A 26,963-nucleotide genomic window follows, 5' to 3' on the forward strand; every position below is an offset into this window, starting at 1 on the left:
ACCTCATAACTATGGGAGTAAAAAGCTACTCTTTTTCTATAATTGCAGTATTTCAGCCATGGCCGCTGTATTTTCTCCTTCCCTCCTACTGCTTCAGAGTCTCTTATTGCACTCTCAGGACAACAATGCAAATGCAGCGACCGTGAGTAATCGCCAATGCTATTCCCGATAGAGGAAACAGCAGTTGACCACTTGATTACATAGGAAGCTCCTCATTTCCTTTGCAGTTCTCTTCATAATAGCATAGATAATCTAGAAGAAGGTATCATGTGGTACAAGCATAAAGACCAATTTTAGAGACTTTTTGTCAAAAGGAATTTGGTCAGAAATGACCATTAATTTTTCAAACAACGGAGCTGAGATATATGCCCAAATTAAAAAAAAAAAAAAAGTTTTCAGTTACTATTTTATAATTGTTGATCTTACCCTCTCAACCTTTTTGGGGTTGAATCTCTAATTAGAATAAGTGTTCTGTCCAAGACTATTCAAGTTTTATGAAAAATTTCTATTTCCAAACAGTAGCAAGGCAGCTCTTTTCCCACTAATAAACACTGATATTCCATTACTTCTTTAAAATGATACAAAGCATCTTGAATTAGCATTTTGTTGCAATACCAGGTAAGCTAAGAACCTGGCTTCACTTTTAGTTGTGATGAGGGGTTGAAAGATAAGTATAGGATTGATTCAATTGATTAAGTGCTCAAAATTTTAAGTAGCCAGTCACTTGCTCACTTCTCATTTAAGCATCAAAACAAATCTACTCCAACAGACCAGCAACTAAACCAATACTGCCCCATCACTTCATAGGGGCTTGCTCCTTATTTCACAAAGGGTTGCCACCAGCTGCTTAGAGAAGAGGGAGGAAGTTTCAGAGGGCAGGCCCGTCAGAGCACCAGTTACTGGGTGTGTGGAGCTGGGAGGAGATAGGCACAACATACAGGCGACTGAAAAGCTGAACGCTTAATCATCACATAAGCATCCTTCACTACTGCTTTCTTCCTCACCCTTCCTATCCACCCCTCGTCTGGAATAATGCACTTAAAAATAAACAATACAGTTCTGTATTTGTACATTGCTTAGACTAGGCGGCAGCTTTATTCCTAGAATTGAGAGAGCAGATGGTTACAGATCTTGCAGAATACAACTCAATAGCTCCTTCAAGAGTCTGTTCATTCAACGTTAAAGCTTCATATTGTCATAACATAGGCAGTCTCTTTCCACCGCACACTGCTGTGGCTGTCTTCAGCTGAACAGCTTCCATTTATGAAAAGAGACTTCTGGAAGGATATTTTTCTTGAGGAACTCCAGATTGTGATCTCTGAACTTCTGGGACAAACCAATCCTGACCTACTGACATCCCAGAGTGTGCAATAAACCTTTTTAACCATATTTTTTAGGTGGAAACCCAAGAACAAGCATCTGGACCTGGGGGATTATCAGCTGAAGTGATAACTTAGCTAATTAAGAATGGGTAGCAAGTTTGCGTCAAAATAGATTCCAACATAACATGCAGGAAAGGTGATTTAAAGCTTTGTTTAAATTTAATATCAATATCAATATAAATATAATATTAATATCAATATTAATATAATGTTGAGGTTTTGGGGTTTTGCTTGCTTGGCTTATTCCAGTTTTAAATTCCTGCTATGTTAATACTGGCTTTGGAACATTTACAGAATTAACAGATTAATACTACCCAAGTTTCAAAATAGTAATTTAAATTTTAATGGTAAAAGCGCTCCATTGAAGCGACAAATAGTAATATTAAACATCTGTGGCCAGATGAGATAATAGTCTACTTTCAAACTAGTACTTCAGCATTTCTTCCACCAAAAATGTTACACTATCAGCATAGCTATATTTCCATGCAATTGACATAATCTCCATATCTAACCAACTATACCAGATGTTTTGAAGTTCTGATACCATGAAAAAAGACCTCTCTGTGGTTAAAATTAACGTTTTGTAGATAAAACTTTTTGTTTCTAAACATCTCAAATGCAAGATACATTCAGCAGCTAATACTTGCCCCAAGCAATGTGTGCTGTTTTTTAAGACTTTTTTTTTTTTAGACATCACAGAGACACACATCACAATGGCAGAATTCAAAACACAGAGAACATGAGGTTCAGTATGAACAATGTAACTAGTCAACACACTGTACTGCACAAAATACAGTATTATAAAGCTAATAATAATCAGGAGTGAAAGCAAATATTATTCACAATAAACACATACCAACAAAAATAATCCAGCGTAACTCATCCACTGCAAGTATCTATTCCAGTAACTGATACAGGCGTGTGATCCAGAGAAGGAGGAAACACAGGAACAGAAAACAGGAACAAAACAGAGTGGAATTTAAACAACATACAGTCACTTCTTGTCCTGCAGTATTAGGACCTCATCCAATCTCCCCCCCCGCAATCTATCATATAAGCAAAGTATGTTACTTCAATGTATGCCTAAGTCAAAGGATACATGAAGTGATCCTGAAACACTAAGGTACTTTCAGTCATAAAAGTTGTGTAGGACAGGGGTAGAAGAATGCTGGGCTCAACTTCAAAAAGGATCTAAGCATTTCAATATTCAAAGCACTCAAGCACATGCCTAAATGTTGTGCCAGAGGAATTTCTACAAGGTGGGGTTTGGGTTTTGGTTTTGTTTTGGGTTTTGGTTTTTTTTTTGCTTTGGTTTTTGTTTGGGTTTTTTAATTCTGTATTAATAGGAGGAATATAGGCTTTAGATCAAGTAAAATGACTATCCTCCTCTATCCATCAGTCCAGTTTTGGGCCACCAATACAGGAAGGACAGAGATAAACTGAAGTTCAGCAGAGGGCCACAAGACAGTCAGGAGGCTGGAGAACTGTCTTAGGAGGAGAGATAGAAGGAACTGGATTTGTTCCTCCTGGAAAAGAGATGGCTTTGGGGACACCTACAAAGCAGCCCTCACTATCTACAAGGAGGCCATCAAGAAGATGCAGGAAGGATCTTCACAGTAGTGCATGGTGGGAGGACGAGAGACAACGGACATGAGTTGAAACAGTAGAGGCCTTTAAACTGGACATAAGAAAAAGCTTCTTCACCATTAGGAGAGTCAAGCAGTGGAGGAGGGTACCCAGAGAGGTTGGTACATGGTCCTTAGGGATTTTCAAGACCTTACCGGGTAAAGCCCTGAGAGGCCTCAGGGCTGACCTTGCTTTGAGCGGGAGGTTGGACTAGAAACCTCCCGAGATCTCTTCCAAACCAAAGTGTCCTATGATCTTATTTCAACAACTATGGGGGACAGGATAATTGATTTTCCAAGACTGTTCTGCTACAGAAAACACTAATTATTACACCAGTCAGGCAGGCAGATACCCTTAGTTTACACAAGTTAACCTCCAAGCACAGAGTAATAGAGGATGAGACCAACAGGAGAGAACCGATGCTGAGATGTCCCAACATGTATGTCACAAGAAGGGCCGTGACAAAAGGAGGGATGAATAAAGCTAAATAAATAAAGTAGTTTAAGTAGCAGCACAACATTTGCAAATTTCTTTTCAGGTATGAGTCCAGCTGGTAGAGATTATAGACAGTAAAACCTATATAAGTGGTTCTGCTACACATATCACAAGTTATTTCTCCAACTAATGCAATGCAATCGATCCCAGATGGAAATAAACTGGACTGGGCACACACACCACTGATCCATCTAGGATCACAGGATAATTCAGGGAGGAAGGAACCTCAGGAGGTTCCAATCCAACCTCCTGCTGAAAGAAAGGTCATCTCTGAGGTCAGATCAGGCTCTTTGCAGCTTTAGCCAGTCTGGTCTTAAAAACCTTCATGGACAGAAACTGCACAACCTCCCTGTGCAACCTGTTCTACTACTTGACTATTCACTGGCATGTGAAAAGTTTTATTTTGCAGAACACATTTGTAGTTAAGTGTAATAAGCTTGCTTACTCTATTCACCAGTGCAAAATATTAAGACTAGCCTCTAACTCATTTTTCCTTTAAGAATACAAAGTGATATTTTATAACGTAAATAGATCATCAAGAATTTTCAGGATGATTCTTTTAACATCTAAGTCTTGTTCATCCTTCAAGAAAGATTATACAACCAAAAAGCAACGGAAGATCAGAAAAAGCAAGACAAACACAGAAATGTAAGGCAAGGACTCGGAAGAAGAGGCTTTAAAAAAAAAAAAAAAATTAAATATTCCCCGCCCTTCCTACATCCTCAAAGTGGTGAGATTTCCTTAGGTTGTATACGTTACTTTCACAGTTCTGTTCTGAAGTTCCAGACAAGCATCTGAGTGCAACAGGGAAAGTGATTCACCACCATCAATACCAATTTGTTGCTATCCTCTAGTTGCTACAGGGCATGTGGGGCACAGGAGGGTGAAAATATTAATAATAATCACATGCTAACCACAGCAGTACAACTTGATTTTGAGGAGAATACCACAAAGCAACAGAACATCAGAAGTAAACAAACTCAGGAAGTGGGAATGAAAGGAAAGCGGGGTAGACCAAGACAAAAGAGAGATCAAGAGAAGAATGAAGAAACACTGCTCTCATTACACTAACAGTCTAGTTTCAAGCTGCTTAGTTGTTCACTTCATACAAGTATACATAGGGGCCACAAGGAGGGAACGAGGCCCAAACAGTAACTGAACTTCAGACACTAAGAGAAGCCTCTTCGCTTCAGTGTTCTCGTGAACAAAAAAAACCCAAAATGAAATAAAAAGCCCCAAATCCACAAAACAGTTACAGGATCAGCCTTCCTCCTGCACACTTGAAAAAAATAAATTAGGAAAGAAGACAACAATCTTATTCTAAGAAGAAAAATACACTTGTGGTTCAATTTATCAATCTCAAACACTAGGCGCTCAATTCACCTTTAAATCTCTCCTTAATTTCAATTTGCAGATAAGAGATCTTATTTTGTGAACTTAATTTAGCTGGCACCACCAGTATGTAGCTAATAAGTTGTATGTAACAATAGAAAAATATCACGGTCTTATTTTATATATGCCACTGTAGAATTATAGCTGTATGACAATGGAGATATTGTTTATATGACACAGGTCTAGGATCTGCATTGTGTGAATTTGTCACAGCGCTGGTTCTAGAAACTAACTACACTAAAAATGAAGATTTTCCTAATCATTGTCAATAATTTCATGATCAAAAATTCTCAAGTAAATATTCACCCCTGCTGAGAGTACTAGAATAGCAGTAATTAATTGTAAAACCTACATGGCCTATATCTGCCAGTAATGAGTTGTTTCTACACTGTAATCTGAATACCCAGAGCAGTCGAGAGGGCTGCTCCTCCACAGAGAGCAGAGTAAATCACATCACTGACACTACTTTTAACGTGTGGATCACCTTATCATCTTTTAAGAGCAACTTGATATTTAGTACTTGTTGGCAGGGAATCACTAAATATCTGAAAGATATGTATGTCCACAAAATCACACGGACGACTCTCTCCAATTCAGCACTATAAAAACATGGTCCTCATTGTCAGAAGTTTGGGAATTCTCAACACAGAAGGCATATGGGCAACTATCAAGGCAATCTGTATCAATTTCTTTTCAAATTATTTAATAATTAAATAATTTAATAATGAAATAAGCTTTTTCTTAATGCTAAGTGGGCTGCCTGGGCACTGAAGAACTAGGAAAACTAGCTCTGACTTTTCTGATGCCAAGCAGAGAACAGTTGGTTTTGTTCATCTTTTTGATTCATACCTTTCAAATGCATATCCAAGAGAGCATGTGTTTTAGCCCCCAAAAGTTACAGTCCAGCAAATTATTTTTTTCAAAATTAAAGTGATATACAGCAGGACTTAGGAATAATGAAATTGACTAAATAGTTTGACTAATTGTAGAACACAGGAACCACATTTTTAGTCTTCTGTCCTGAAATCAAACTGCCATACAGTAAAAAACATATTTGGACCTTTACAAATTGAGATACATGACCAAACTATACAGAAGTCTTGACCAACTATAAATATTGTTCCCTCTCAAGCTGTTAATTTCCAATGATGTCACCTCCACAAGGTCTTCAGCCTAAAATATTAAGCTATATAATGTCTCAAATTGCTAAAGGTAAACAAATAAACAAACATAGAACATCTTTTCCCCAAAGCCAAATTTTTCAGAGGTTCTGCTGAACAACAAAAAGGAGCAAGTCTAACTTTCTCTATAAAGACACAGGTCTCCATTTTGCAAGCTCTTCTGTTTGGACAGACCCATACTAATAAAGTGAAATGGACTAATTTGCAACATCAGAGTCAGAAATGGTAATGCCAGCATCCATTCATTTTTAAGCTGTGATCAAGAACTACTGAGCTTAGACATGCAACTCCTCCCTGTGCCACAGGCTACCCACTCTTCATCATCAGTAAGGTTTACACAACTAAACAATGAAAATTTTCATGGTTGTTTCAAGAAGAAAGTGATCTCAAGGAGCAGATTTTGACAATAATCAAGCCCAGAACAGATATATTTTTATTAAAACAAGAAAAAACAAGGTTTTTTTACTAAAATTTGTTCACTACTTAAAAAATTCCAACCCTCTGAATACACTTCAGTTTTAGGAAAAAAAATACTCGAAATGCTTTTCAGTCTGAAAATACAATCTAAGCCTTTCAATATATTTAAGTAAATTTTATTTTGCAATTCACAGCATTTAAGTTTTCTATAACCTGTCTCAGATATACAGAAAAGATATACTTTTTTTTAAAAAAATGTAGAATAACAAAGCGAAAAGCACCTCCCCAGTCAGGAAAGTAACTTTGCACTGGGGAATCCACCCATGAACGTGCTCATTTCATCCTTCAAATGGCACATTTGATTACCAAAGGAGCTATGTTTTAAAAAGCGCTACTAGCTCTATTTTAAGGATTTCTTCTAGAAGACAGCAAATTACTGTTTTTATCATATAGCACTGGTTAACGAAACTGGTCTCTGCAGCTGTGTTAATCAGGAGTCGCCAGAAGAAAGAGTTTGCCAGTGTACTGTGCATGAATTCTTATTCTTAGCAAGTCATGCACTTCTGCCCAGTAGGTAGTTTTGCAGCCAGTGACATGGCTTGTATGCTTAGTTAGCTCCACCTAAAAAATTCCCACCTTTCATTTATCATCACTACATTGCAAAAAACTATCAGAAAATGAATCAGTTGCTTACTTTCCAGCATTTTGTTGCTCTAAAATACAATTCTATCAAAACCTTAATTTTATTCTTATCAAGGGGCTGTCATTTCAGTGGCATATGGACCAAGGACAAGTTACAATACAAACATTAATGCAGATGATTAACAGGGTATTTCGAGTTTAAACAGGCTCAGATTACAAAAGCGTTTAGTAACTTGGTTTGGCTTACTCAGATATTAAAACATAGTTAATGAAGGCATAAGTGATACTACCAAGCAAGATTTCAAGTACATTCTGACTCACCGTGAAACAATTTAGGCTTTAACTGGTGATATTACCCAGAGAATCTTTGCAGCAAATCAGATGAAAAGTTACACCAAAAGACAGGTCTATCCTCTCATTAGTAAGGGAGCATGTCACAGGAATATGAAAAGATGACCCGAAAAAAAAAAAAAAAAAAAACTGTCAAGAAGCAAAGATTGCAGTATACAGAAGTGGAATTTTAAGTAGGATTTAAAAATATGAGGAGTCTCCAGCTTCTTTTCCTCTTATTTAATTAACAACCAATAATCCCTCCCAGTGTGATGTGTGTGCTGGCTACTGTTTTGTTTCTCTACTGCTGAGGACAGCAAACTTTTCCAGGCTCATTTGTACAAAAATATTTTATTTGTACAGAAATAAAAACAAACAAAACAAAAAATCCAATCCAAACAAACAAAAAACCATGCACATTTCATGTATTCTTAGTTAATACCATATTATCTGTGCTGTGTATTTTTTGTTATTATCCAGAATAAGAAGCAAGCTCAGAATAAGAAGCAAGCTTTCTTTAGGATTAGGTACTTCGGGTAACTCATTCAAGACGGTTTTGGTTTTGGTTTTTTGTTGTTGTTGTTGTTTTTTGGGTTTTTTTTTGTTTGTTGTTGTTGTTGTTTTGTTTTTTTTTTTTAATTATTATTGCAAAGCATTTGGGGATTTTTAGTTTCTTCTGTCTTCAGTATTCACTTTAATAATGTTAATAAAACATATATACTTGTCTTAATTAAAAGTTTATAAGCTTCTTAGCAGTTTGAATACCAGAAAGTTACACACATGGAAAAGAGAAAGTATTCATCAAGTTCAAAACTTAAGTTACCTATTTATTGAAATGAGGCAGTCTCATGTAGACTTAGTATTTAAGTATTTTTGAAACAAAAAAAATAAGACCAAAGATTAAAATGATTCAAGTTTTCTATGAAGATACATAACCTACTTCTCACTGTATGCAGGTACCAAATAGAGAAAAGGGGCATTCTTTGCTATACCATACAAGACAGCTTAAGATTTAAACCGGGGATGGTGTGGTGGTTGTGGTGGATGACATCCTAAGTGTGTTTAACTCCCATCCCCCCCCCGCCCTATATTTTATAGGGTGAAATCTCAAATTGGCATGACCCAGAAAATAGCAAACTGCATACATGCGTAAAAATCTGGATTGTCTTTCTGGCTCTGTAGTAACCAGATTTACAATACAGTTTTCAAAACATTACTTCATGTATCTGCATCGCTGTTTCCCCATCCCACTGTCCTGCGGACATTATAACAAAGTGAGAATGCTAGATGTCTTTTAAACAAAGACAAGACGGTTTAAGAAAAGGCAACAGCTACACAAAAGTAGAAGTTAAGTATGATCTAAATAATCTCATCTTGTTTAATATCATCTTGCAGAAGCACTCTAAATTTAAAAAAAAAAATTAAAAAAAAATCAAGTAATATAATTGGTTTCCAAACATTTTTGATTGACCATTGCCTACTTTCAAGAATCAGACTCAAAATTGCTCATTACATAAAAAACATATCATATATGTTCTACCTACAAAACTGTTCTAGATCAATCATCAATGTAAGGAAAAAGTCAGGCTACGATGCTATTTTGTACTGGCATATATAAACAGGAAAGCTCAGTAATACAAAAAAAATTCTACTTGTGTATAGCAAGTAAGCAGCTTTTCCCAACAAATGCAGTAACCTTTAGTAAAACCTAAACTTGTCCAAATTTGTTTTCCTTTCACATAGATTTCACATATGTAAATATGGAAAGAAATTTTTGAAAATAAACTAAGCACCAATTAAAATGTTGTCAACATTTAACGACATTTAAGTCAGATGGACATTGGGGGTGGAGGATATGGCAGAGGAAGGGCTGGCCAAAGCTCTGGAAAGCCACAGTAAATATCAACATACAAATTTAACTGCTACTATTCAGTACTTGTGGATGCTGTAGAAGTATAAGGATCAGCTCAAAGCAACTACTAAACATCAGCAGCAGAAAAACCCATCGCTGCCTTTTGCTATCATCAACACCATAGAGCTGGAAGAGAATCAAAGATGGACAGTTCCACGCTGCAGAAGACAACCCTCATGATGGCAATCAGATGGCAGTGACAGGAGGAAGAGGGTCAACACTGCCACCTTTCTTTCTGTGCCTCAGAAGTGCTAAGAGGTGGGTGAAGAAGTGGCTGCAGAACAGTATGTACGTATATGCAAAACTGTTCATCCCCTTTTACAGCTGCTGAGGTGGAAAAGGCTTCAGATTACTTAAGCATCTACACACCATGCCAAAGAACAGTGCTCTTCAATATTTTACTTCAGAAATTAAGGGTATAAACGTATCAGAAATATCCTGGTATCTCAATCTGCTTGCATACTTCTACTGATAATGTCATGGTATTACCTTGGAAGGAAGGGAGTTGGAGCTAGGAAAAAGGCATGTGTATCAAGGATCAGATCAATTCCTTGGCTGTTTTGCACCATAAAGAAATACCCTGTTTATCCTCAGGATTTGGCTAAATTTAGCTACTCTACCTGCTGTGAGTATCATCCAAATTACCTTTGAGGCAATTAGGAAGCAATTTTTCCCCTTGATGCAAGATTCCCTTCTCAGCAGCTGAGGAATTCAGAGCAAGGTTAATCCAGAAAACTCATTCTGTCCCTACCTGGCAGGTACCCAGAATAGATAACACTCAAACTGAAAGCATATTAGAAGAAGGAATCCTCTCCAAAATAAGGAAGACCTATCTATGGTTATAATAGTGCAGCAAGCAAGAAATAAAGACCTTTTCTCCCCACTCCCTTAGAAGAAAACCCCACTGTCACAGCCAGCATCAGCACAGGGACTAGCTGGTTATAAAGTGGCCTGATTGCAACTGGTCAGCCACTCCAAACCCAGAAGTCCACATGGCATGTGCTAGAGGACTGGCTGATCAGTAACCTCACGGGAAGCTACTGACAAAGCTGCATAATCATGAAGTCATGCTCCCAGGGTCTTTCTGAAGCCTGTGGCGCAGGATACGCACATCTGAAGACTGTTGGGACTGGCATTTTTCACCCTAAGTAGAAGACTGGGGTGTCCGGTTTAGGGTTGTGGATTTGAGATTTTGGGGGCAGAAATATGGAGGAGAAGGGTTCTACATAGGCAGGTTTATTGAGAGCTAGATCAGTGCATTTATAAGGAAATACATGGATATTTATGAGTATCCATGCACACAAGGATGCTTAAAGACCTGGAGACGAATGCAGACCACTGAAGATAAGACGGATGCTTAAAGTAAGTGCTGAGTTTCAATAGGTTTTTATGAACTTCAAACTACCACTATCACAGTGTTGTACAATACTCTGCATGAGACATGACTGTCTCACATTGGTACAATGCTGCCCAAGTTTTGTGCTGCCACCTGATAGTTATCACTCAAAATGAACGAAGATTACTTTGAGAAGGCAAAGTTTTCAAATTTGGCTAATCTCTCAGAAATTTGATGCACTGCTTTTCTGAGTTCACACTTAAACTTAATGCAGGTGAGAAAGCGCAAAAATAAAAGTATTCTGGAATTTGTAATAGACTGCAATTTACTTCCAACAAGAAGAATTAGTAACTCCTTCAGAACTACTAATACTCAAGATACTGAGTCAGTATCAGATTGTTAAAGAGATTTTCTTGATTACTACTTTGGAAAATTCTACTAAGATTTTGAACACCGTAAAATTCAAACACTGTAAGGTCATCACAGATCCTACTTTACAGGCCAGCTTCAGTCAAAAGCTATATACAGACAGATAGAAATCAGAAGGTAACAGAAAACCAGATCTTTCACTGCAAATCCTGACAAAGGCTCTAGGATAGAGACAGTATCTCTCCTCTTCCACATTTTTTTTCCTATTAAATGACTACAACACCTGAGACAGACTGCAAACCCAGCTCATGTCTTGAGCACTTCCTGGGACTGTAATAATTTCATCACTTTGGGAGGGTTAGGTCTTTAGATGCTTCTAGGTGGCTTCAGTGAATGTGCCAAAAGTCAGTGCATAAAATTACTTCATTTTTTTTTCCCAGTCTACATATCAATCTTTATCTGCCTGAAAACAGTTTGTTATAGGCATAGCAGCTGAATTTATTGAAACAGTCCTTGTTGCGCTATGGCAACAACTAAAACACTCTTGTAATACTAGATACGATTTCAGTATTTCTGGAGACTTTATCGAAAGTATTCCAATACATGTCTTACACAAAACAAAGAAGGGCTTTGTTAGAGCATTGCACCAATTTTTGAAGAAGGAAACAGTTGTTTCGCTTTTTTTTTTTAAAAGGCTTCAACAAAGCAAAAGAATTAGATCGCAAAATGCAATAATCTTAAGTAATTCCACTTTTGGGTTTCCTCACTATACAGCAAACACTAGACATAAACCAATTAACAGGTTGAGCAACGTTTTCATTAGTAAATATTGTCTTTCCATCACAATTTTCAATTTTTTTTCCTTTTCCAGATATGAAAACAATCTACCCCAGTCTTTCAATAGCCAGAATAAATACAGAAAGTGTTAAAGAACTCTTTTAAAACTTCCATTCTATTTACATTGAAAATAAGTAGTATGCATGTTCAGTAAGGCTATCACTTTAAATGGAAACAACTTACGTGTTTCCTAATAAAATGCCTAGCATTCTACAAGTATGCAATGCCTGGATATGATCCGAACACAGTAAATATTATCAAACTATATATGAAAGGTGAATACAAGATGGATTTCTGCAGATTTCTTAACATAAAAGAAATCATAATATAAAGATCATTTTATCAATGCAAAGCTTTCTAAAACACAACCTGGTACAATTTGGTCTGTTTCCACATAAACATCCTCCTGTCCAGGAGGACACTGCACCACAGACAGCACTGTCCTGCTGTTTTTTTAAATGGAGAACATGGAATAATTGTTTTTACTAAAATTGAGAACAACAACAAAATAGTTAAAGGGCCCTTTGTTAATTGATGTATTGCTCAAAGTAGAGCACCTTCTGGGAGGGCAGAGGGAAGGAGACCTTTTGTTGTTGTAGTCATTGGGGGAGGGTTTCTTTGTTTGAACTCTTTTGCCCAACCATAGGCTATGCAACAGGTACTAATCTTCATTAAGAAAGGGGATTCTGATCTTCCACTGGGTTTGGGGAGCAATACAACATGTATTTAAAAGCATGACACTGCAATTAAGTTGTTATCTGCCTGTAAGAAAATACTCATGTGTGGACTGCCAAGACTCGTGTGACAAAGAAAAAGTTCTACTAAAGAGCTCATGGGGTGCTTGAAAAATCTAGGTACTAAAACTCTAGTTCACAGACACCGCTATGGGCAACATACTTTGTTGGCCAAATAAATATTGTTGCCAGAGAACTCATCCTTTCACTTTTTCCCACTATGAAGGGGCTTTCACTACAAAGTAGACCAGAAATGCAGGCATGCCCTGGGACACAATTCATCAAGGGCAAGACTTAAAACAGTTCATCAAGAAACTGTAAATCTAGTATTAGGTGGTAAGCTATCATGAGAGCTTTCATATTCCTTAGTTCTAGCTACAGCAGAGTACAACATATCAAAGTAGCAACAAAAACAATGAACAAATAAAACAAACAAACAAAAGACCACCCTGGAGCCATTAACACACATCACCACTTTTGTTTCAGTCTGCCACTGCTCTATAGCAACTAGTGATGTATTACATGAAACCTAGTCTAGAATATTTATCTAAGAGTTGACCTGACGTTAGGAGTCATATATTCAAACAGATACTCAATTTCCAATTACATTGCAAATCAGCAGGTTTTCTAATGTCCTTGAAAAGAATCACTAGAGTAACTCTTGACTTTTTTTTTTTCCCAAGTATAGTGTATCTTATACTCTTGGAATACATGAGTAAAATTAGAAATCCATTTATAATTATTCTTAAGATATACCAAGCACCATATAAAAAAGCTTAAAACTTGCAAAGTTGACTATGTGTAATTTCTGCTCGACTGGAACAGATTCCATGGACAAACTTACAGAAGAGGAGTATATACAATTTCATCAGTACAATCATAAACTCTATTAACAGACTCTCCTATTTATTGGACGAAATTCAAACACAGATTAGAAATACGTGTATTGGGGTATTATTTACATTTCCTAGTGTCCCATTTGCGTTTACAACTAACATCATATATTGATCTTCTAGATGACAACTCTAGCCCTAGGACTTTTTTCCAGTTCTTTCAGGATTCAAACTCTACAGACATTTCCAGAAGTAATCAGTAATCTACACCAAAATTGACCAAGACAAAACAGGGCAATAAAGAGCCCTGTCCTGCTCAGTGTGGAGAGAAATGAAGAAAGCAGTATCTAGACAGATGGCTTCTTCATAAGTAGACAAAAATGAAGGTGGTATCAGAGGAATGGCTCCCTGGTAAGAATATCTGGGATAGAACGTGATCTGAAGAGGAGCTGAGCAAAGGGCCTAACCTACAGGGAAACACACAAGGAAAGAAAGCAGCTCTAGCAAATGCAATGAAATGTAACATATGATAATACTAATCAGTCGATAACCTTGAGGCTAAAGCCTGTAACAGGAGTAGATGGCCATAATCCTGAAGTATTACACGAAATGGTTTTATCAAGTTATACATACCCAACAGAGAAAAAGTAAAAGTCACCTAGAATAAGAAGCTATCAGCAAAACAGGCGAGTACTGAAAAAAAAGAAGCAATGAACATTGGACTTCATGTCAAAGCAGATTTTTTGGTCTTACTAGAGAACCAAACTAGACAGCAATGAAAGGCAGAATTGCAATTTGATGTTTGAGGGCAACCAATCACATGGAAAACTTATCCTCCCACTGCAAAAAGTTACGTTACGACCGTATACATTTGTTCATTATGCAGAAGATCACAAGGCACAATACAGTCCAGGAAGACAGCTTGAACGTTACTGCTAGACCTGAACTACTACTACAGAATTTTCTCTCTTCTCTCCCGTTTCCATCGTGGATTCTAGACAGGGACAGTTACAGAAAAGCAGTAAGCAGTTTTTACCTGCAATTAAAGACCGGAGGGGGGCACTCTGCAGAGTGTTTACCTACAATTATGAGCTAAGTCATGCATGCATCCAGAAGAACTACCCAATACCTAGTTTGGTTTATCCTTATAACATTCACTGAAAGAAAAAAAAAGTTAGCTAAAGAATATTTTTAAGCCCCTTAGTTATAAAAATAAACCAAGACCATGAAAAAGCTGGCTCTGATACACACCTTGACCACAGAAAACACTGAGCAACAACTTGGGAAACAAGAGATATGAACATTTCCTTTACAGAGGCCACTGAACTGAATGACAATGCTAAAAATTAGTGTTCTTACTGTAAATTTACGTTCAATTTCCACATTCTTCATTGCTTAGCAAATAACAAAAATGAAAGGAGCATCTCGATGCAAATCAGTAAAGTTTACATTTCCTTCCTTGAAAACAAGAGAGGAGCATGGAAGGAGGTAAGGAAATGAACAAGTGGAGAGAAAAGAGAACAAAGGAAACCCAACAAATCAGAAAAAGCAATGGTCCTTGAGCATTTTCACTTTTAATGATCTTGATTCCATCCAGAAAGAGAAATGTATTGTGCTATATTTTTTACACAAATCTCAAAAAATTTCCAGGGAGATGTGCGTTCAACATTATTTCCCATTTCCTGATGTACAAAACTAGACAGAAGACAGTTGTTTATATGGCAATTCTGAACTCCACTATGAGCTAGACATGCAACATGTTGCCCACTTACCTTCATCTCAGCTACTTAACAAACATAATTAACATGAAAACATTGCTTAACAGTTACTGAAATCATTCATATGTTGGGATTTTATATCCAGTTTAAAAAAACCTACCCTACTAAAATATTATTGTATTTAACTGCTAGCAGCTGATTTTTTAAAGTAAAATTATGTTGTGAGGAGAAAAGATCTCCAAAATCAACGTTACAACCTTAACAGCAGAAATTAACTGGCTCTAGCCTTTCCACAAGCTAAAAGCAAAATCCCATACATTGCTATTCACTGAAATGAGCATCCCTCAATAGATATTTTATACATAAATATTTTTCCTAGCCAAAAATCTCCAAAAATCAAGAATTACCTAAGTAGTGCTTCACTCAAATACACTTGAGAAGAGGCTTCCATTAGTGTGAAGTTAATTTTGAAAGACAGAGCAAATACTCCATTACTTCTCTGGAATATCTGCTAAATTTGACTTCACTTAAGTTTATGATAACATTCAGTTTATTACTTTACATGGTGATTTTCAATTCCACCTTCATCAGAACCACTGGTCAAAACCAGAAGTTATTCTTCATGCAGCGCTCTGAATTTTGCATAGCCAGAATCTATTTCCCTTCATTTGTAACAGAGCAACTTTTCAAACAAATTTTGACACAAAGATAAATTTAGAGTGATTTCTTATGATCTACATACTTATCACAAACCCCAGTTCATTTCAACTTTTAACATCTTCCAGCTAAGTTTTAGTTTTTCTTACCCCATTTCGATGACAAAAGCATTTATGGACAAAAGCAAAATTTTATGAATTATAAAGCAAGGTTTTCCTCAAAAATCATAGAAGTGTGTTCCATTCATTTTGTTTTAACTTTTTTGAAAGGGAAATACTTTTGCCAGAAAAAAAAAAAAAACTACACTTGTGCAAACAAAATAAATCCCTAACATGTCCAGAGGACTAGGGTTTTTTTCAACTGATAAATAATGCTTGCCAATGGCATTTTAGGCAGGGAACAGATTCACACATCAGGAGGGAATTCTTAAAGGTAGTATGTCTGAATTGTATGGACCTAATTAGCCACTAACTCAAAAAATAACTTACATAAGGAATATTAAAAGCACAGCATAAAGCTTCTTCCTAGAAATATTTTCATGACACTGTCTGTAGATTGTGGTCAAGATCTTAATTCAGACATCTTATTGCTCTCTAGATAGTAGCGATTGTATTTCATTTGTAAAGACAGACTATTCACTATACTCAGTTAAAGGAAAACTGGTCTCCAAATAGTCCTTTTGATGCAAATGAGCAGACCTGTGTCCCTGACTTCTTTTCTCCAGCCATTTCAATGCAGAACTAGAACTCAACGGACTCAGTAAGCTGCAATTAGAAATTGCTAACCTCTAACTAACTCTTCAGTGTTTTTACGTCCTCTTGAACTGTGTCTGTTTAGTGATAGTAATTATTGAAAAATACTCTACTCGCTAAAAAGTACAGGCACCAGTCCTTAAGATTCCAAGACACCTTTCCAGACTCTCTAAATATTAGCTTAAACATTTGTTGCAAAGAGAATTTGTTTTCCATACTATAGGTTTGGCAAACTTAAAAAGACAGCGTTTGCAGATATATTATCAGCTTCTTGAGATCTATACAGTTTGCAGAGTTGCAATAGTTAAAACTACTGAAAGCTGTGGAATCCAACATGGTGGAGAAGGCACAAGCATTTCCACCATCTAGATGATGTTTCCCTACCTCCAGACTTGCACTTCCACTACTTGTATCACCCGTAATGCAACAGCCATAGTCACTGATAATCCCAATCTTAAAACATCAGTCCTTTTAGAAGTCTCGGAGCCAGATTTTTAAAAGCCTACAAGTGAATAACCATGCAGATAGGAATCTGCAGGGGGTTTAAAACCTAGAAGATGCCTAACTCCTGTTGCTTTAACTAGATTTAAATAAAGAGCTTGCACAACTACTTTGAAAAGACTACAAACTTGCATCACATCTTAGTCTTCCCTATGACACTTAATGAACCAGAATTAGATCTGAACCCAAAGAATAAAGACAAAAATGACATCAACCCTAAAATATCCTGTCATCCAGTGTACTGTGCAACATTCTCCATAGATTGCTTATTTGTATTTAAAGCCAATGCAAAGACTTTAAAACATACTGACTATACCAAACATATACAACACAAGAACACGGGGGAAATCAATATTAAAAAAAAGCAACAAAACAAAACAAAACACACACCAAACAAACAAAAAACCCTCTAATTCCAAAAAGTTATTCCTAATACCTTGTTACGAAGACTACACAAGTTATTTCAGACAAAAAAGAAAAAAAAAAAAAAAAATCATCAAATAGTCATAAAGACCTTCCAAATTTCTCGGGGGGTTTTTTGTTGGTTTTTCTTTTTTAAACTACAGCCATTTAAAAGTTGAATACTCTATTAGGAGTTATTCTTAATGCAAAGCATGTTATTTCTCTAAGCTTTTTGATTAGACCTTTCCACTTTTGTTAATACGTAGGTATATTAGATCAGTTTAGAACAGTTTTCTCCATCAGAAAACAAAACAACAGATCAGTGTTTCTGAGAACAATCCCCAAGCCCTTGGGCAAAAAAAAAATCCCACCTGTTCTAAAAAGTGTCTGTCTCCAAAAATTAAATGCAATTCACATTCCTAACCCACAAACCACGATCAGAAAAAACACAGCACTTCTATTCCTCTCATACACAGTTATCAAAGCATACATTAAAGATTAAACTTTATTTTGCCATCAAGATGAACAATAATTTTAACACTTAGTTCACGTATGGCATCTTAAACCAACAAGTCTTAAATGCTTTCAGGATTTATATTTATTCTATCCAATAGTGATAAACACACTAGTCTACAGTGCCTTTGCATTCCCTGCTCTCCCCCAAAAACATCCATACGCAGTTATTTTATATAATCAATCACTTAATTCTAGTAAGCAGTTTCATGGGGGGGGGGCGGGAGGGTGGGGTGGTGTAAAAGTGTATAAGTGCAAATCATTTCTTATCTACAAGCTTCTGAACAACTCTATGCACTTGCTACCAAGTCATTAATTCAAACTTATTCCTTTTTGAAAAGTTTGGGTACTATAATCACCCAAGACTTAAATCAAGATCAAAACATCAATTTATCTCGTACTGCAAAAAGTCTTTTTACTGCATTTCTATTCTTGGCCCAAAAAAGGGCGGGGCGGGGGGGGCGGGGGGGGGAGAGAAAAAAAGCAAGCCAAATATTAAAAGCATCCAAAAACTTGGTAATACTTGGAACAAAGGCAAGGGGAAAGTGGAACCAGATTTAAAGAAAAGGGTTAACATACTATTTCATTTTGAGTCTAGCTGTTGATTTACCTACAAACAAAAACATCATTTACCCCACATTTCCCCAAAACCTGCTGTATCTTTTTTAGACTTGCAAAAGTCTCATCATTTAAAGTAGAGACAGGAAAGCTTAATCAAGTTTAAATTAGTACCAGTATTACAGAGCAAAGGTCTTTACCTAGCATCACTCCTGACAATTTTAGAGTTTACATAGTATTGGCTGCTAGAACTTTAAAAACAGAGTTTTGGTTTTGTTCATTTATAAGCTTCTCGAGCCACAGAGCTTCTCAGCTACTTTCTGAATACAAAAAATAAATCTTTAGAATGAAAATAATGCAAATTATTAACAGATTTCTCAGAACAGCAGCAAGCGTTAGAATAGGTAAATACCTAACGAAGTTAAAATTACCACCTTGCTCTCGAGCATGAGTCCACAAGTGACTTCATTGAAAGCATAAGCGAAGGTATGAAACCCTCACTCCCAAGAAGTCTTCAGTCTTCCTCACATGGGATACAGACAGAGGAATGCTCAACTTTGAGCATGGAACAGAAAGTTCCCTTCACCTCTGTTTTGCTGGGGAAAAGTAGCACTGAATGACTTAGTTAACTGTTCATATCACACAGCAAGTTAGGAAAAAGTAACAGAACTCTACAATATGCCCTACCCAAGGCTCTTGCTTTTCAATATCTTACAGGCAATATACTTTTAAGAAATAATTTGTGCCTGACTCTCAGAAGAGGCAAGTAGACAAGTAGATCTCTAATCCCTTAGGACTAGTCGATACAATAAAATTTTAACAGGAATTCAAACCGACTCATTTCACGAAGCACTTCTCCAAAAAAACCCCACACATTTAAGCTACTTTCAAAATACATTCAAAACCAAGTCACAGTTTACACTCTCCAACTGAAGTGATGAGGACCTAAGAGGACCCAATGGACTTAGAGCAATTGTGTCTGACCAAAGAATTAGACCTTTCAAACGCACGGAGGTACATCAGTAGGTCACATGCGAGTACCTTTCACTGTCATAGCCTATGCTATACTGTCAGAACTCTAGTCAATTTACATTAGATTTCACTCTTCTTTTCTGAATAAGTAAATCTCCCTGAAACCCTACTATTAAGGAAGTGATTAGCTCCTCTGGAAAATCCTACTCTCGCTATACCAGAAACCTAAAAGACAAGCCACTTAAACCAGATCGTTTACACTGAAGGAATGCCTGAAGAATCACTGTAAGGCATCAAGTCTCGATATTCTGAACAAGATATATACAACCAGAAGCTCCTGGGTGACAGTTTGCAGTATGGGCACGTGCTAGCTGCAAAGTTAACCCAGCAGGCCAATGATCATGTCTGAAGTTTAAAATGATCCGGTTTGGCCCAGCTCAGGCACACCCAACCAGAAGTCATATCCAGGTTACTGCATCTTCACAGATGCCACGCTTGCTGCAGCCCCTACAATAAGCAAGACGTGCATTATGGTCAAGCTGAGCCTGGAAAAGCAGGGAAAACAACAGAGGATTGTCAGCTCTCAAGCAGTCTAGTGAAAGAGCTTTCATTTAAGCTGATAAATAGTACACATGTGAATCACACCATCATCTGGGTTGAAAATATTGCCAAACTTGGGTCAGCTCAGGGTAACAGTGAAAAAAATGTGAACGTTTGTATTTGTAATTATCCGGAAGGAAAATACACTTTATCTACAAAACAGTTACCCACTGCTAGTGTATAGTACACGCACCTGCAGTCTTATGAAACACTTTTAGAACTAGCAGTCTAAAAAGCTCAGACGTTCAGAGATATGCATGCACTTAATTTTTACTATCAGTAGTTCAACTGAAATAAATGTCATCGTTGACAGCAGTAAGCATGCTCCTATATAGGTTCAGAGGCTTAAACTGCAGAATTGTGGAGCTAACGCAAGTAAATTTTTTTTTTTTTCATAGTAACTATAACAAAGCCGGTAGGTTTTGTGCAAAGTCTAGTTAATTATGATAAACATGTAAGGCTGACCCAAAAAATGGTAAGATTTGTTGAACTACTTAGTAACAAAAACTACAGAAGCACAATCTGCCATCAACACAAAGAAAACAGGTTGAAGGTAGAATGTATTGGGAATGGACAAATGCATTCATCAGATAAGAAATAAGCCACGGACAGTCAGCAGTCAACCTGCAATTCCAGAAGGACTGTGCTATGCTCTCAAACACAATCACGAAGGCTCCTTCACGCTAGCATCAGCCTGCTTTTTTGAACAAGCGCCCATCAGCCAACAGTGATATTGTTAAAACCTAAGCAATACAAGCAAGGAGCTCTAATTATGATAAATATTGCAAGACGTAGGAAATAATCACTGAAACCCCTCATCTTGGCGTTCAAGAAACGGTTTGCAACGAGCAGAACTGGAAATACCCAAAGCAATTCTTTTCAAGCTATCACAGACTGAATAGTCTTAGAATTCCTTTCAAGGCTTTTTCGTGGCTACCCTAGCAGTCAGCACCTGGATGCAGAAAGAGGAGCGAGCTCCAAGACCAAGCCAACGTGATTTCTCAGAGGTTTCTGTTAATAAACAACCAGGAACGGGGCCAGGCCAAGAGCAAGTGTGAATTTCCTCCTTTTCCCCGGGAACACGCACATGATCAGCCTCCACCCTCCGAGCAGGCAGCCCGCTGTCACACACAAACAGGGCTGGAACCTGCCCCCCCCCCGCCGCCGCTTTCAAACCAGACGCACAGCACGAACCAGCCAAAGGGAACATGACAAGGGGTAGCGATAGGGTGTGGTTTGACTATTACTGTTTAAAAAAAAAGTAAACCCCAGCCTCTCTCAGCCATCAGAAACACCCACTTCATTAGGAAGAAATTACCCGCTGTGTTTTTCCGGTACAACATGTGAACTCAGGACTAGGAACCTGCGCCTGGTATTTACTTTGCAGGGGAGGCTGGCAGCCTGCAGGCGCGGGGAGCCAAGGCGCTCCGGCCGTCACGCCCTGGGAAGGCTGCCCCGCAGACTGCACCAGCGGCCCGGCGAGCCGCCCAAGTGGAGCAGGTTGCTCTCCAAGAGGCGCCTTCTGCACAAAGCGGAGTATGTAAATAAGCAAACAAGCAGCAACAAAAAAAGCCCACCGGCAGGCTTCTCAGCCCTCCTCTTCCCCCCGCCGCCTTTCGGCTCTGTTTAAGCCACAGACAAAAAAAAGCCCACAGCGGTAACCCCTTTCGGGGTCGGGGGGGCGGGGGGGGGGGTAGCTGCTGTATTACCGCCCTTGCCCGCCCCCTTTCGCCACCTCCAGCCCCCAGAGGGTTTCCTGCCTGGAAGCCGTCTGTCCCGCGGGGCCGGGCCGGCCGGCATGTGCCCGCGGCAGGGGGGGAGAGGGGAGGAGGGCCCCAGCGCTGCGCTCCCGTTCTCCCCCCGGCCGCTGCAACCTGCCTTCGCCCGAGCCGCTCCGGGCACGGCAAGGGGCCCGGCGCTCGCTCCCCGGCCCTCCCCGCCCAGGCGCGGAGCCTCCTCCCCGGCCGGAGCGGGCCGCGCGTTAGCGGGGAGCGGGGGGAGGCCTGTGCCCGAGCCCCCGGCCTGCCGGGGTGGGGGGGCGCGGCGCGGGGGGCCGGGCTGACCACGGGCCGCGGAGCGGAGGCGGGCGCGGCCTGGCCCGGGCGCGGTGTCTCACCTCCCGGGCGGCCCGGAGCGGGTGGCGAGGCGGGCCGGGCCGCGGCGGGCCGGCCGGGCCGGGGGGGGCCGCGGCGGGGTCGCTCACCTCGGTGGGGTCGCTGATCTCGAACAGGTCCAGCCGGTTCGCGTTCCAGTGGTTGATGATGTCGGCGAGTTTGCGCCGCTCCTCCTCCCGGCTGCCGCCGCCGCCGCCCGACATCCTCGCCGAGCCCGCCGCCGGGGAGCCGAGCCGGGGCCGGGCCCTCTCCGCCGAGCTCCGGCGAGGGGCGGAGGCGCGCAGGGAGCGGGGGGTCCCTCAGTCCCGGCTGGGGAGGGGAGGGGCCGGCTCTCCCCTCGGCCGCTGCCGGCACGGGCGCCGCGGAAACGCCCCGGGATCGCGCCGGCGATAGCGATCGGCCCCGGAGGACAGCGGGGAAGGAGAGAAAGAGAAAGGGGGAAGGGCGGGGAGGGGGCGGGGAGGAGGAGGAAGGATGCCCCGAGCCGGCGGCGGCGGCGCCCGGCGTCTCTCCCGGCTCGGCAGCGTCTGTCCCCGCTCGCCTGCCCTGAGCCGAGCGAAGCTGCCGCCTTTCTCCGCCCCGGTATCGCCCTCCCCTCGCTCGCTCGCTCCCTCACACACCGTCCCGTGCGCGCCCCCGCCCGGTCGCCCGCCCGCCTTTTCCCGGGGCGCGCGTCTGCGCGCGCTCCCGCCACCCGTCACCTCCCCGCGGCGGCCGCGCGCCTCAGGAGGGCGCCCCCTCCCCTCCCGCTGCCCCCGGCGCGGGGCCGGGGCGGGGCGGGGCGCGGCCAGGTGCGGCGGGGGCCGCCGCGCGGGGGGAGGGGCGGCGGCCGGGGACACGCGGCGGCCGTTGGCGCGGCCGTTGGCGCGGCGGGGGGCGCGGGCGGCAGGAGGGCCCTCGCCGGCAGCGGGAGCCCCGGCTGCCGCGCCGGGCCGGCGGTCGGGCGGTCGCAGCAACAAAGGGCCTGGGCCGCCGCGGCCGCGGGAACAAAGACCCCGCGGGCGGAGGCTGGCGCGGCCCCGCCGTGGCCTCTCCGCGCCTGGGCGGGCGGGCGGGAATGTCCCCGCTTCCCAGCCCTCCCTCCCTCCGTGCCGAAACCCGCCCTGCCTGCGGGCAGAGGTCAGGGCGCACGGCCGGGGGGGGGCGAGCAGGTCAAGGCCGCTGCGCAGCGGAGCGCCCCGGCCCCTCACCTCGCCCTTCCGCGCCTCGGCGGTTCTCTGCAGAGCCAGGAGAGCAGCGCTGCGCTGCTTCCCCGGGTGCTGCTCTGTTTAACGATGTTTACGGCGTGTTTTCGGAGCGCTGCGTGAAAGGAATTGTCTGAAAAGACTGTATTGACAGAAATTCCCGCAGCTTGAGATGAACCCGAGGTGGAATTAAAGCATCAGATACGTTTTAATCGTTTTTAGATCCGTAATTTATGTGTGGTTTCTCACAAAACGTGTCTGTTAGCTGTAGGAGGCATCGCCCATTGTACAGGCTCTGGAATCCAGTACAGCTCTGGGGGTTTGGCTTTGTTTTTTACTCGCTGAAATAAGTAATGCGTCCTGATAATTCGACGATCGTTGTTTGTTTTGCGTTCGGCACCCTCTGAAACTTGGTCCTTGAACAGTCATAATTTGAACTCGGTTATCCGAGTGTGTGGGTTTTTTTGGTTTCTTCAGGTGGTTAAAAAAGGGGAAATACTGTTTCTTTTTAGTGTACCTGGCAAAGTATTCCAAGTTCCTCTTTGCTGAGGGAGTTCAGATGAGTGGATTTTGCTGATGAAGTTTTGATTGGCTGGGTTATTTGAAGAAGGAGATTCCTCAGAGGCCTTGTCTACATTAAGCAATTAAATTATTGTTTTTATCCAGCAGTATAGCTCCTGTATAAGTACTAGCAGTTCTGGTTTTACAGGCGAAGGTCAGTTATACTTTTGCCCTACATCTGTAACTGTGCCATATTAGAGCTTTACAGCTCCAAGGACGGAGGAGATCCTATTTCTCGGGTCCCAGACTCTGGGAGGGGTTGAAAGGCCACCTGAAAGCCCTTGCAGAACTTGGAGGTGGGGATGCAACCTCAAGTTCCTGTAACATCATAATCCTAAGACTATACTTTATTCCTTTTAGAAGTAAAGTGTAGAGAGAAGAGAAAGAAAAACCTAAACATAACTCTTCTTACATAAAAGGGGAAAAAAAATTATGCTGGATTTTTTTTCCATATCCAGAAAAGAGTGTGCTGCCAGATAACTTTGGATGTTCTGGCAGTGCCTGCAAAGATCAGGAAACCATGTGAAATCTGTGATGCGATAGTCCACAACCCAGGCAGATAGCTGCGTGCTCTGTCACAGATGGCATTTGCGGAGTGGTGTGCTGATTTGGATGCTTGGCTCTGTCTGGATATTGGTGAAATGGGATTGTTCAGGACACGGGATGAGAAAGAGTGGCTGTATTACTTCAAGATTAGGAAGGAGACTTTTAGGTACAGGGTGTGCATAGCTCGCCATTTTGCTTTTACGAGCTACATAGATAGAATTGTTTTTCCTGGGGAAAAGAGGCAGTTGCTCTGGGAAAACTGGCTCCCCAAAGTGATTGATTTAGCGTTGCTGGCATGCCTGGGTTTTCAAATGCCGAGGAGCACCAGGAATAAAATTATCACTCTGCTGGACCCACGTGGTGTATATAATCAGCTGTGAATTTATTTATTTCTATTTTAACTGCAGCTAGTCAGCATTTCTAAACAGTAGCTAGACTCCAGTCTGGATACAAACAGATCCCTCAAACTGAGCAGAATTGGAGCAGGCTAATAATGTTTGGATGTAATTTCTCAGAAATCCCGAGTCACTACAATCTGTTTCTGTAGTGGCAGGAGCAATGGAAATGCTGCTGATGGTCAGATACCAGCAGCGACCACGCTGCTGGTTAGCTCTGCCCTGAGCTGGACAGGGCTGAAGCAGTACTAAAAGAAACCAGGCCCGCTTGTACCTGCAGAGCAAGTTCTTGCCATCAACAGTCAAACGGCAGCAGCTTTAGTACAGCATCAGGGTTTAAGGAAAACCATAATGTAGACAAGAATTTAGCTGCCTGAGTGAACCAGCAGGACAGTATGCGTATGGAGATTGTACTGTGGGAGATAAAGCATAAGCCCTGACCTCCATGGAAGAGCTAGTGTGCAGAGAGCTAAAGCATGAAATTATAGCGTACCAGCTCGTTTACAGTGGAAAATGTGTGCTGCTTCACTTTCAATCCCTATTTTTTTCATAGGGCTATTGCAATGGGAAGTAAAACAGCTGCTGTAAAGCCTAGCAAGTGACATGATTCCTGTGAAGCGTTGTAAACAAAAATTCAGAGATACTTATGAATGGAAAGCACTATACACATAAAATACATGATAAACAGGATTGTGTGTTTGAGCTATCATCAAGGCATCTTCCATTTAAGTTATTGCATAAAGTTATTTGAAACCATTAAAAGAAAATTTCCTCTGTATTCTTTCTGAGTCTTTTATTATTTACACAGTGAGAGGACAGATTGCTATTTGAGGAGTTTCCAGTTCAGCCCAGCATTGCTGTAGGTAGTCCCACTGAAGCTGGTGGCAGAATTAGATTTAACTCTATAAATGATCGAATACTTGATAGGAAATAATAGTGTGAGAGAAGCAAAAGAACAGGGAACAAAAACTGCTTTACTTGCAAGTGATAAAGAAAAATGTTTTTTACTTCTTTCCTTACTGAACAATGTTCTTTTCTTTTTAAAGGTGCTTAAGATAACTAAGCTACCGTAAACCATTATTGTGATTGTTTGTTCAGCACTTGAAGTATAATATGCATTTTACAGAGCAAATAAGATTAATGCCCTTCTCTGTAGAGCTTGCAAGCTAAATTTTGTCACAGGTGAGAGCAACAACTAGAAGAGCAATCCAAAAAGAAGCAACACAGATATACAAGGAGGCCTTTGCAATCCTCTCCATTCCCCGAGACATCCAGAGGTGCGGTGCCCATGTGGTTACCTGCCGCAAGGGGGTCGTGTCTGTGCAGCTTCTCTCATGAATCATATTGGCGCACGTCTGTCCCTGGGGGATCTGACGGTTATAAGCAACAACAACGTACAGGATCTCTTTATTTCTGCTCCTCGGCCAGTGCAGTTCGTGCAAACGGTTCTTCTGCGTAGGGAAGGTTTGCGTGAAGGTAGGGTCATGCTCTGCTGGTCTCCTGGCCGCTCGCCAGCTGGCCATATGGTTGCCAGAATGCAGCATTAATTTTCTGAGGCAGCATACATCTGATGTATGGTGCCATGCTGTATAAATCAGCTCACTATTGGAAGTTATAAATTCATAGGTAAGACTATAGATTAAAGTAACCCTTCTCATGGCTTCCCAAGTGTGCCTGCATTTCTAGAGCAGAAGTATCGGGGCTGTAATTTTGCATAACGCAATGCAAAAGCTTATGTTAGAGCAACATCAGCGTTGCAAACCTGGGTCATTAAACTGCTGTCCTTACATAGACGACACACCCACTGAGGTAAATAAATTAGCCGGAATAAGGATTGCAGCTTTGGACACTACAAACACACATGAGTCAGGGAGGGAAAAGAAGTATTTCATTGCACCATTATCTCACCCGCATGAATTGCACACACTGTGTACATCAAAGTATCAATTTTGTATCCTAATTGGTAAACAAACATAGTACATGTAGGCTACGTGGGCAAATTCA

General features: G+C 40.9%; 1 protein-coding gene across 3 annotated transcripts in view; it reads right to left on the reverse strand.

Moving 5' to 3' along the window:
• AFDN (afadin, adherens junction formation factor) overlaps positions 1 to 22,836 on the reverse strand; it is a 134,676-nt gene extending 111,840 nt beyond the window's left edge. For all 3 annotated transcript variants that reach the window (XM_082307955.1, XM_082307954.1, XM_082307953.1), the window contains exon 1: positions 22,363 to 22,836. In XM_082307955.1, the coding sequence (XP_082164081.1) occupies positions 22,363 to 22,476 (114 nt within the window). In that variant the 5' untranslated portion in view covers positions 22,477 to 22,836. The remainder of the gene's footprint in view (positions 1 to 22,362) is intronic.
• Between the last annotated feature and the right edge of the window lie 4,127 nt (positions 22,837 to 26,963).

Source organism: Platalea leucorodia (genome assembly GCF_965183815.1).
Source record: "Platalea leucorodia genome assembly, chromosome: 3".
Classification (NCBI taxonomy): Eukaryota; Metazoa; Chordata; class Aves; order Pelecaniformes; family Threskiornithidae; genus Platalea; species Platalea leucorodia.